At 46.0% G+C, this 12,403-nt stretch overlaps 1 protein-coding gene across 1 annotated transcript; it reads left to right on the forward strand.

Moving 5' to 3' along the window:
- The first annotated feature begins 11,038 nt into the window (after positions 1 to 11,038).
- LOC114881563 lies at positions 11,039 to 12,025 on the forward strand. Its single transcript, XM_029198384.1, has one exon. The coding sequence runs from the start codon at positions 11,039 to 11,041 to the stop codon at positions 12,023 to 12,025; it is 987 nt and encodes a 328-aa protein (XP_029054217.1).
- The last annotated feature ends 378 nt before the right edge of the window (positions 12,026 to 12,403 follow it).

The following is a 12,403-nucleotide window of genomic DNA, read 5'->3' on the forward strand; positions in this document are numbered from 1 at the left end:
AGCAGACACATATTAATAATCTGTATCAAGTAATTTAATTCAATGCAATTCGATATGCCATATGCCATTGTTAATTACTGTGTACATTTACTTACTCAATTATAATAATATAATGGAATAGAAAGTTAGGAAGTTATATAATAATAATGCAATACAATACAACTTAATACAGAATACTGGTTAAGTATAGCCTAACATAGCTAACTAATATAGCTGAATAACTGGACACAATCCAAGGTCTAAAATAATAATATTATAATATAGCATATAATATATTCAATGCCTAAAATGGTCACAGATTGAACGCAGGCTGAACGCAATCGAACGTAGATTGAACGTAGCTTGGATGTAATAACATTAATAACAGAAATAAAATAATACAATATGATCATGGTATAATACAATACAATGACAATACTGTAATACAATATTATAACATAATACAATATAACATAATATAATATAACACAATACAGCATATAATACATAATATATAATAGTACGTAATATAAATGCACCGAATGCATAAAATGCACAAAACGGAGCTAATCATACCACATTAACAAATACACTGCAATTACACTACAATACAATACCTCCGAGCGTAGCACATTAGTACGCGCACTGTCACAGCAATCACAGCCGCACGAATAAATACAAAATTTAAATTAGAAAATTCAAAATTCAATAATTTCAATAAATTCAAATCAATTAATTAATTAATTCAGTTCAATTGACACTTATCACTTAACACTTCGTATCACATCACATCATAGATGACCGATGACCATGTCAACGTCTACTAAGATAGGAAACCGGGCGAAGTAAAATAAAGAGCGCGACTATAAACCATAAAGGACATAGATACCTAGTGTTCGAATTCCCTAGTCCATACCATAATGATTATCGACCATCAAATTAACCACCAAATCATCAAATTAATCAACTAATTATACAGAATGTATAAACGTTCGAAAGCGAAAAGCGGAAATAAAAGCGAAAATACTTCAACAACTTTCAATAAATCACAGCGATGAAAACCAGAAGTAAGGTACCTACGAAAGATAACGATAATAAAACGCATCGTAATAAGTAAAGCATGCAATATTGCCCGAAGATAAGCCGTAAAGCTATCCCTAGTCGGTAACCAACCGCATCACCAGAGATATTACCAACCGCAAATATTCCATCCACCACATAATACTCGGCCGCTCGCTCCGTAACGGTTCCGAAAACGGTTATCCACAAACCAATTATCTGCCGCGCAGCAATTACCTACCGCGCGCCAGTTACCCGGTACACACAGTTATCGACTGCAAAACCATCCATCGTGCAGCCGCGCAATCCTAGGAATCCATACTTACCATCAAACTTATCATCAAAGATAAGTCTGATATACAGAACTTTCACGAAGGTATAAAGCACACGAACATCAAATCAAGCTTCCAGACAGATCAAGATGGAGGATAAATCAGTTAGTAAAATCAATACTACGGTTATTTATTATACATAAATATGAATCATACGTTTGTAATAGGGTGGACTGAAATAAATATAAATTACATATAAATTACAAATTACAAACAATAAGGAAAAATAAAATGAAATCAAATGAATCAACCCGAATAAGATCCACAGATTGCAGAGATTGCAGGACACACCGAATTACCACATATCGCGCCGCAGAAAACAGATTATACAAAACAACAGAACAACAGAACAACAGAATCAACGGAATCAGGAATCGCCACAGAACGAAGGGCCGAATAAATAAATAGAATAAAACATTTAACTTAGACAAAATCAACCAGTAAAGTCAAACAACGTCAACAACGCATGCGATCAGAAAAGTCCCGTAAGCCCAATAAAAACAACTCTCGGTCAAATAATATTAGTTAGTAAAATAAAATAATAAATCAATGAAACTAGAATAAATCATGGTAACAGGTAACTAGCAGAAATGAAATATGAAGCAGAAATGAATCAATAAATCAAGAAAAATCGAATCAGATCAATGTATAGCTTTAATCAATCAACATCAAAATGAAGGAATGAATGAATAATAAATGAATGAATGTAAGTAAACTGAATGCAGGTAAAACAACTAAGGATATTCACAAAATGGGAACTACAGAAAGTGTGTAACGCGCAAGATACGTAACCAACATAACTGACATACATAGCCGACATAATGTAATGTAATGTAATGAAATGTAATATAATGTAAAATAATAAACACAGCAAATGAGTTATATTCCAACTAAATATAACCGTAGGCCTTATTGGCTCAATCCCCCCTACTTTATAAATAATAGATTATACGGTTATAAGTCATAGTGTTCGAAAATGCGTTGATTTCAACCGTCGCCACACGAACCGCGGCAGCACTCTTCAGCGCGACCGGCAGCCACCTTGGATGCCGGTCAGGCTGACCAATCACCGAGCTTGACGTCACCGCGAAGAAACCAACGGCTATTGCTACGACCAAGCCGGTGGTTCGGCCATTACGGTTTTGTATCGTTACGGTAATCACGTGCAGTACTGATTCCAAAAATTTCTAGTGCAATTAACGAATTTCGATTCTAAAGAACTCAGCATCGCAACGCGAATTCTGTGCCGACGACCAACGCGAACTCGCGGTTAATCTAGCTTGTGCAAATCCACGAAATTAGTAGAATTTCTCAATCGCAAATTCTCCGCGACGCGGGTGAATCTTCACGATCTACGATCATCATAAATTTGTGCAACGCACAATTTATTGTAAATACTGTACATAGTGTATTTGTGCCTGTAAATATACATTGTTTGTTTTGTGCAATCTCAAGTGCATTCATTTTCAATTGCCGTCTCACTGCCGATCCTACATTCCGAACCGGTTCTCAATCGCAAGCTCAAGACCTCCTTACAATCTCGAACACTTTTGAACACATAGATTGCGACTTGTAAATTGCAAATTGAAAATTGTAACCGATTGCGTCCATACAAATGCAAACGGAATAAAAATTTACACCGAAAGATATATAAGGATAAATCAAAGCACGCCTCGCAAGCACCCAAGTTTCCGACACGCGCGCAAATCCGGCCGTAAATAAACAGGCTTGTATGCACACTCGTACAGGGACTTTCCAACAACCAGGCAACTGGGCACCATGCGTCGATTCAGAGAAAAAAAGAGAGATCCATATTGGGGCCTTGCAAGACAACACAATCGACCAGCGTCGTCGCTCCAAACGACAATAAACAGCCGTTCAAAACGAACGTCTTACCGATTAGGTAAGGAAGAAGAAACACTGTGGCCCCTTTCTTTGAGGTAACTCTGCACTATTCTAAGCTGTATTCACAATTCCCAGCTGTAAATGCCACTTCGAGCGCAGCTGTGCAGAAGAAGAACAAGAAGAAGAAGAAATATCTCGGAATATGTGCGTGACGCCCCTTTCCTTGAGGTGAATCTGCAAATATCTCGGAAACAGTGCAAGCTACGGCAAAATGTTTAGAGACCTTTTGTGTAGGAAATTAAATTTCCTACTATTTATGCTCTACGACATTTTTTGAGCAGATGCGTAGTTTGCGAGATATATCGAGATATTTAATAGTTCCGAAGCCGTACCAACATTATAAGGAAGAAGAAACACTGTGGCCCCATTCTTTGAGGTAACTCTGCACTATTCTAAGCTGCATTCACCATTCTGAGCTGTAGATGCCACTTCCAGCGCAGCTAAATATTTGCAGATTTACATCAAGGAAAGGGGAGTCACGCACCTATTCCGAGATATTTCTTCTTCTTCTTGACCTTCTTCTGGACAGCTGCGCTGGATGTGGCATTTACTGCTCGGAATAGTGAATAAAGCTTAGAATAGTGCAGAGTTACCTCAAAGAAACGGGCGACAGTGTTTCTTCTTGCTTATAATGTTAGTACGGCTTCCGAACTTTTAAATACCTCGATATACCTCAAAAACTACGCATCTGATCAAAAAATGTCATAGAAGGTAAATAGTAGAAAACTTAATTTCCTACAAAAAAGGTCTCTTAACATTTTGCCATATCGCGCACCGTTTCCGAGATATTTGCAGATTTACCTCAAGGAAAGGGGCCTCACATACTTATTCCGAGATATTTCTTCTTCTTCTTGTTCTTCTTCTGCTCAGCTGCGCTGGTAGTGGCATTTACACCTCGGAATAGTGAATACAGCTTAGAATAGTGCAGAGTTACCTCAAAGAAAGGGGCCACAGTGTTTCTTCTTCCTTATGATGTTGGTGCGGCTTCGGATCTTTTAAATATCTCGATATATCTCAAAAACTGTCATAGAACATAAATAGTAGGAAACTTAATGTCCTACAAAAAAGTTCTTTTATCGTTTGGCCATAGATCGCACCGTTTCCGAGATATTTGCAGATTCAAGTCAAGGAAATGGGCGTCACGCACATATTCCGAGATATTTCTTCTTCTTTTTGTTCTTCTTCTGCACAGCTGCGCTTGAAGTGGCATGTACAGCTGGGAATTGTGAATACAGCTTAGAATAGTGCAGAGTTACCTCAAAGAAAGGGGCCACAGTGTTTCTTCTTCCTTATGATGTTGGTGCGGCTTCGGAACTTTTAAATATCTCGATATATCTCAAAAACTGCGCATCTGATCAAAAAATGTCATACAACATAAATAGTAGAAAACTTAATGTCCTACAAAAAAGTTCTCTTATCGTTTGGCCATAGATCGCACCGTTTCCGAGACATTTGCAGATTTACCTCAAGGAAATGGGCGTCACGCACATATTCCGAGACATTTCTTCTTCTTTTTGTTCTTCTTCTGCACAGCTGCGCTTGAAGTGGCATGTACAGCTGGGAATTGTGAATACAGCTTAGAATAGTGCAGAGTAACCTCAAAGAAAGGGGCCACAGTGTTTCTTCTTCCTTATGATGTTGGTGCGGCTTCGGAACTTTTAAATATCTCGATAGATCTCGAAAACTACGCATCTGATCAAAAAATGTCGTAGAACATAAATAGTAGGAGATTTAATTTCCTACAAAAAAGGTCTCTTATCATTTTGCCATAGCTTGCACCGTTTCCGAGATATTTGCAGATTTACCTCAAGGAGAGGGGCGTCACGCACATATTCCGAGATATTTCTTCTTCTTCTTGTTCTTCTTCTCCACAGCTGCGCTGGAAGTGGCATTTACAGCTCACTATAGTGAATACAGCTTAGAATAGTGCAGAGTTACCTCAAAGAAAGGGGCCACGGTGTTTCTGCATCTTTATAACGTGTGTACGTGTACGAATTTCGCACTTCAAACTCGTACGAATATCTCGGTCGGTAACATGGATCGATAGTCCCGTCTTCACCAAATACGTAAAAGTAATCGCTGCTGCGCTGTCTAATCACCGATCCGATCACTCGCCAATATTAAAACTCCTAAATTCGAACAGTTACGGCATTAATGCGAAAGCAATTCAAAGAGCGATTATCAAGCGACAGCAACGACCAAGAGCTTTATCTTTACTCGAGTTTAGAGCATTTTTAATTTCAATTCAGTGCCTTGCAACGCGAAGTCGGTGAATCCTGTAATCCCAAATTAAAACACAAGTGTGATTTTTGTAGTGATTAATTCACCGCTCATTGTGTAACGATTATAAGTTATACACAATGAGTAACCGCTAAGCTGTGTCATTCATCTTCTCCTCGACGCCCACGTCTTTGAAAAGACGGAATCCACGCCTTTTCCGAAAACTCTAATTCTCGCCGTGTTGGCGAAATTCCCCAATTCTGCGCCGAACGGCGAAGTTGGCAACGAAAATACTTCGTTGGTGCGTCGTTACCGATAGCGGCACCACCTCTCGGGCCAACTTTGTCCACGCTGTCCCCTCTCCACGCGGAACCGGCACGATCGACGCCATGATTGATTTCCCTCTTCTTGATCGATCGCTGATGGAGTAAACACGTGTACGCTGCTCTCGCTTTGGATCAAGCCTTTTTCAGTCCTCGCGCTTTTAATTGTTTTTCCGACCACGCTGCTTAGGCAATTTCACTGTCCACGCGTTACTTTCGTTCCGATAGTTATTGGAAAGTGATTAAAGGTGTAAATAGAAATTCGCAGACCACGCTTCATTGTTCTTGTAAATATTGTATATACGTTTGGAGTGATATATGTGAAAACGCTGAACACGCTTGTAAATAGTTTGTGAATAAACTCAGTATTCGCTACAAGTTGCGTATTCCCTTTCTGCCCGCTCAGACCACGCAAATTTCAGAAACATTTTGATCCTTCGAGCCGGATGGGGGTACGCCTTGTGTAACGGTTCGCGACGCGTAACGGTTGCCCGCGCCGCCATTACGTGTTGTGACCTCGCGTACAGTTCAAGTGACTAGACACTTTACGAACTTGTGCGCGACATCGGAGATAGTGACTCTGTCAGTGACCACGCGAAAACAGTTTTCGGATAGTGCCCAGTGACATTAATATGCCGAAATCCCGTGATCCGTCGCCTGCTTTGCAGGACGATTCGAATCGTTCGAGCAGGACGGAAGAGAAGGCGTCGGAAGCGCCCTCCTTACTTCGCGTTCCAGAAGAGACGCATCCGGGAGCGCCGGCCGCGCGTCCGACCACGCCGACCACGTCTGCCCTCGCTCAGCTGAGCGAGGACACAACGCAGCCCTCGCAGATTTCGCGCACGCGATCACCCACGTGGCTCACGTCGGAGCTGCAAGTGCGCGCACGGGTCCAGGAAGACCGCTTGGACACCATTGTCGGCGTCGTTGAAGAGTTACAGGCGGTGGCTGCCAAGGAGCCTCTCACGATCATAGAAGAAGAGGTGAAAATTACGCGGGACACGCTGCTGCAGCTCCACGTGGCTTTCCAGCAGGAACACATCCTGCTCAGCCGCCAATGGCCGGTTTCACAACTGGAGCACGGCTATTTTAAAACTAAGGTGGCCGCAAACGAGGAACGCGTCGTGCTTACGGCCAGAAAACTCCTCGCTCAGCTAGAAAATCGGCTCACGCAGTCCAAGCAGGCCCAACAGACCACGCAGCAGTCTCAGCCCTCGCAGTCCACGCAGCCCGCGCAGATGCGTTCCCGCTTGCCTGAGCTGACTCTCCCAACCTTTGAGGGAGGGTACAGCAAATGGCAAGACTTCAGAACACGCTTCACTTCTGTTATTAGTAACAGAACTGAGCTATCCGACATCGACAGGCTTCATTATTTGAAGGGGGCTGTAACTGGGAGCGCTGCACAGCTGATCTCTCATCTACCCGCGACCGACGAGGCATTCCAACAGGCGTGGCAGCTGTTGGATGCGCGCTTCGAAAACAAGCGCCTGAATGTGCAGTCACATATGGACAGACTGCACAATTTCAAGCCCATGAAGATCAGGAGGGCAGCGTCGTTGACCAAAATGGTAAACATTATACAGGGGACGTCTGCTCACTGGCCTCGTCCGCCTGCTCGATACCGATACACGCGAGCATTGGGAGCAATCACTCGCTTCACAAAAGGATTACCCCACGCTTCAGCAGTTCACCACCTTCCTGCTGGAACGCGCGGGAACTTTAGAACAACTGGAGCGCTTGGCGGACGCTCGCCCTTCGCAGACCACGCCAGCTACCACACCACGGACCTCGCACGCTCCCACGCAGCCAAGGTCGACACCTCGCGCCGCCCACGCAGCAACAACGCAGCCCACGCCGGCACCCGCATCAGGACACGCAGACAGCTCCAGACCACGCACCACAGCACTCTACCCGTGTGCTTACCGCACACGCGATCACTTTCTAGCGATGTGTCCCTCCTTCAGGCAGCTGTCACTAAATGACAGGGCCGATGCCATCAGTGACAAACAACTGTGTGTCAACTGCCTGGGACACCATAACCTCAGGAGCTGCCGTACCGCGCAGCGCTGCAAAATTTGCAATGAACAGCACCACATGGTGCTGCACGGCAGTGACTTGAGCAGAGTACTGGTGCCTGGACTCAGGCCAACGCAGACCACGAGCAGCACCACGCTGCCAAAGAACACGCCAGCACCATCAACATCAGGTTGAAGAGACGGCGCAGTCGTCGACACGCTCTCCGCCCACGCAGCCCACGCATCAAAGAAATTCTCCGCACACGCACTCAGACCACGCAGCCCACGGACCACACTTCTAGCCACGGCACTCGCCAGAGTGCACGCTGACCTCGCAACGCGGCAAGTAAGAATTCTGGTCGATTCTGGCTCTGAAGTTTCTCTTATTTCAGAGTCTTTACTAAATCAGCTTAGACTCAGGCGACAACGCTCCTTATTGGATGTCCACGGAGTTGGTGGAACAAGGACCTCGCAAACGAATGGAGCGGTCAATATTACCCTCCATTCCAATTACAGACCCCTCTCAGTCACCGTGCACGCACACGTGCTCACGAAGGTGACCACTTGCTTACCATCGGATCCACCAGCTTATCCAACGCTGCCATCGCATCTGGAGAAATTGAACCTCGCAGATCCTCAATTTCTCACATCCAGACCAGTGGACATCATTCTCGGAGCAGACGCATACGGGCAAGTCATCAAGTCAAATATTATTCGGCACACGTCATCACCGTTGATCACTCAACTTTCGATCTTCGGTTGGCTCATAATCGGGCCCCTCTAGGGCACTCAGACAATTCGCAGGACTTCTCATCAGGTGACAGTCAATAATACTGATCGCCAACTGAGTGAGTTACTCAGCCGCTTCTGGACGCAGGAAGAGCCGCCGCAGGACACGGCACCCTTACTCACACCAGACGAGCAAGAGTGCGAAGATCATTTTAAGACCACGCATTCAAGAGACTCCGCAGGAAGATACATCGTGCGATTGCCGCTCAAACTTCACCCAAGAGCACTCGGCAATTCTTATCAGACAGCGCACAACTGTCTCCAGCGGATCTTCAGATGACTCAGCAAGGACGCTCAGTACAAACAGCTGTACACCAAGTTCATGCTCGAATACGAGCAGCTTGGTCACATGGTAAGAATAAACAATGACTCAATAACTAGTCCGTTTCAGTACTTTCTTCCGCACCATGGCGTTCTGAAGTTGGGCAGTACGACCACTGCATTGCGTGTGGTTTTCAACGGTTCCAGTCCAACTTCCTAAGGATACTCGCTGAACGATCTTCTACACACTGGTCCAAATCTGATGCTGAACATTACAGATCTGCTCATTTGGATACGCAGATACAAACATCTGTTTGCAACCGATGTCACGAAGATGTACCGGCAGATCAAGGTACATCCAGATGACTGGAGCTTGCAGCAAATACTTTGGCTTGATGACGCACAACAGGAAACGCAGTACCAGCTGACCACGGTCACGTACGGGACGAAAGCTGCTCCGTACTTGGCGGTTCGAACACTCCTGCAACTCGCTGAGGATGAAGGGTCGAAATATCCCCTTGCTGTTGAACCCATCAAAAACGGCAGGTATGTCGATAATATTTTTGGTGGTGCAGACACAACAGAGCATCTACAGGACGTTGCAAATCAGCTGACGCAACTCTATTAAGCTGGTGGATTTCCATTTGCAAAATGGCATTCCACGAGTAAATCGTTGCTAGAAGACCTCGCACCAGATCAGAACAACGCAGCAATTTCATTCGACGACTGCGCAACCAAAATTCTTGGAATTAAATGGATTCCACATCAGGACACGCTTAACTTCTCGACCATATCAGCTACGCAACGCACGCAGTTTACTAAACGCCTCGTCCTCTCAGAAGTAGCACAACTATTTGATCCTCTCGGTTTTGTTGCACCTGTAATAATCAGAGCTAAAATTCTCATTCAAGAGCTTTGGTTACAGGAACTCGGCTGGGACGACATTCTGCCTTGTCATATTACGCAGCAGTGGCTTCGCATCAGGGAAGATTTAACCAGTCTGGCCAGACTTTCCATCCCACGATGGTTCAACACAACGACCACGTCTACAGTTGAACTTCACGGCTTCTCTGATGTATCAGTCCTCGTAATGGCAGCCGTCGTCTATCTCGTTGTCCACGCACCGTCCACAGGTACCCACACATCTCTGATCTGCTCGAAAACGCGAGTGACACCACTCAAACGTCTAACCATCCCGAGGTTGGAACTCACAGCAGCGCTGCTACTTTCGAAACTGATGCGGCATGTTCAAGCTACTTTGAACTTGACCGTTTCTCAGACATTTTTGTGGACGGACTCAGAAGTTACGCTGGCATGGATCAAGACTCACCCCTCCAAATGGAAGGATTACGTACGCAACAGGGTAATCCAAATCCAGGAGATCACGCGGAACTTTCACTGGAGGCATGTACCAGGATCATCGAATCCAGCTGACTGTGCGTCAAGAGGCATGACGACAGAACAGCTTCAACAGCACTCGCTTTGGTGGACAGGACCACCGTGGCTCACGCAACCTCAGAACACGTGGCCCAAGCTGACCAGTGTCGACGCAGACGAGTCAGGCGCCCCTGAAGCTCGTGCTGTCGTCTCACTCCACACGGCAAACACTGTAAAGGAATATTCATGGGAATTAATCTTTAAATATTCTTGTGTTAACAGATTACTCAGAGTCACCGCTCTTTGCCTCAAATTCGTGGACAAGCTGTTCAAACGACAGGACGCTTCGCCCACGCATTTCATCTCAGCAGCTGATATGGAAAGGGCCAGAATTTATTGGATTCAGGCCACGCAGTCCACGTTCTTCAAGGATGAACTCGCTCCACTCGCCAAAAAAGCTATGCTGCCGTCAACGCATCCATTTACGAGGCTCACCGCTTACCTTGACCATCAAGGGATCGCCAGAGTAGGCGGACGCCTCCAACACTCAGAGCTTTCGCACGACGGCAAACATCCTGTCATTTTGCCTCGTGATTCAAGATTCTCAGCACTTCTCATCGACCACGCACATCGTCAGACCATGCATGGAGGTACGCAATCCACCCTCGCCTTTCTCAGACAACGCTACTGGATTCTCGGTGGACGACCTCCAGTGACGACGCACACCCTGCGGTGTGTGAAGTGTGCTCGGTAGAGGGGGATCCGTGCCCATCAACTGATGGGCCAACTACCTCTTTGTCGAGTCACTCCATCACGCCCGTTCACCCACACTGGGGTGGACTATGCAGGACCGCTCACGCTGAAGACTTGGAAAGGCAGAGGAGCCAAGACGCAGAAGGGGTGGATTTGCGTCTTCGTTTGCTTCGCAACCTCAGCTGTACACTTGGAAGTTGTCACCGATTACTCAGCCGACGCATTCATCGCAGCTTATCGCAGATTCGCAGCAAGAAGAGGAATTGCAGCCTCTCTCTACTCAGATTGCGGTACCAACTTCCAAGGAGCAGACGCACAGTTGAAAAAGCAGTTCAAGGACAGCACACGAGAAACTCAAGACCTCGCAGCTCTACTCGCCAAGGATTGTACGCAGTGGCACTTCAACCCTCCTGCCGCTCCACACATGGGTGGAAAATGGGAGGCAGTGGTCAAATCTCTCAAATTCCATCTGAAGAGGACGATTGGAGATGCTTTACTGACGTTCGAGGAATCAATAACATTGCTCGCGCAGATTGAAGCCATCCTCAATTCAAGACCGTTGGAACCACTCAGCGATGATCCAGACGATGTCTCAGCCCTCTCACCAGGACACTTCCTGATCGGATCGCCGCTCAACGCAGTGCCAGAGCCCACGCTTCTCGACGTCTCAGTCAACCGACTGTCAAGGTGGCAGTTTCTGCAGCAGCGTCTCCAACAATTTTGGAGACTCTGGTCCACGCAGTACTTGCAACGACTTCAGGCCATCTCTAAATGGCATCGTCCATCCAACGAGATCAAGGTAGGCTCTCTTGTTCTCATTACTGATGAACGCTTGCCCCCAGGGAAATGGCCCATGGCCAGGGTTCTCAGTCTGATGCCAGGAAAGAATGGACTGACCAGGGTCGTCACACTCAAGACGGCCACCACGACGCTCACGCGGCCCATCGCGAAGCTGGCTCTTCTTCATCAGCCCTCTCAGGACACGCAGACCCCATCATCGACCAGTCGCTGATGGCCGGGAGGAAATGTTGGAGAAATTCCCCAATTCTGCGCCGAACGGCGAAGTTGGCAACGAAAATACTTCGTTGGTGCGTCGTTACCGATAGCGGCAGCACCTGTCGGGCCCACGTTGTCCACGCGGTCCCCTCTCCACGCAGAACCGGCACGATCGACGCCATGATTGATTTCCTTCTTCTTGATCGATCGCTCGTGGAGTAAACACGTGTACGCTGCTCTCGCTTTGGATCAAGCCTTTTTCAGTCCTCGCGCTTTTAATTGTTTCTCCGACCACGCTGCTTAGGCAATTTTACTGTCCACGCGTTACTTTCGTTCCGATAGTTATTGGAAAGTGATTAAAGGTGTAAATAGAACTTCGCAGACCACGCTTCGT

Source organism: Osmia bicornis, unplaced genomic scaffold (genome assembly GCF_907164935.1).
Source record: "Osmia bicornis bicornis unplaced genomic scaffold, iOsmBic2.1, whole genome shotgun sequence".
Classification (NCBI taxonomy): domain Eukaryota; kingdom Metazoa; phylum Arthropoda; class Insecta; order Hymenoptera; family Megachilidae; genus Osmia; species Osmia bicornis.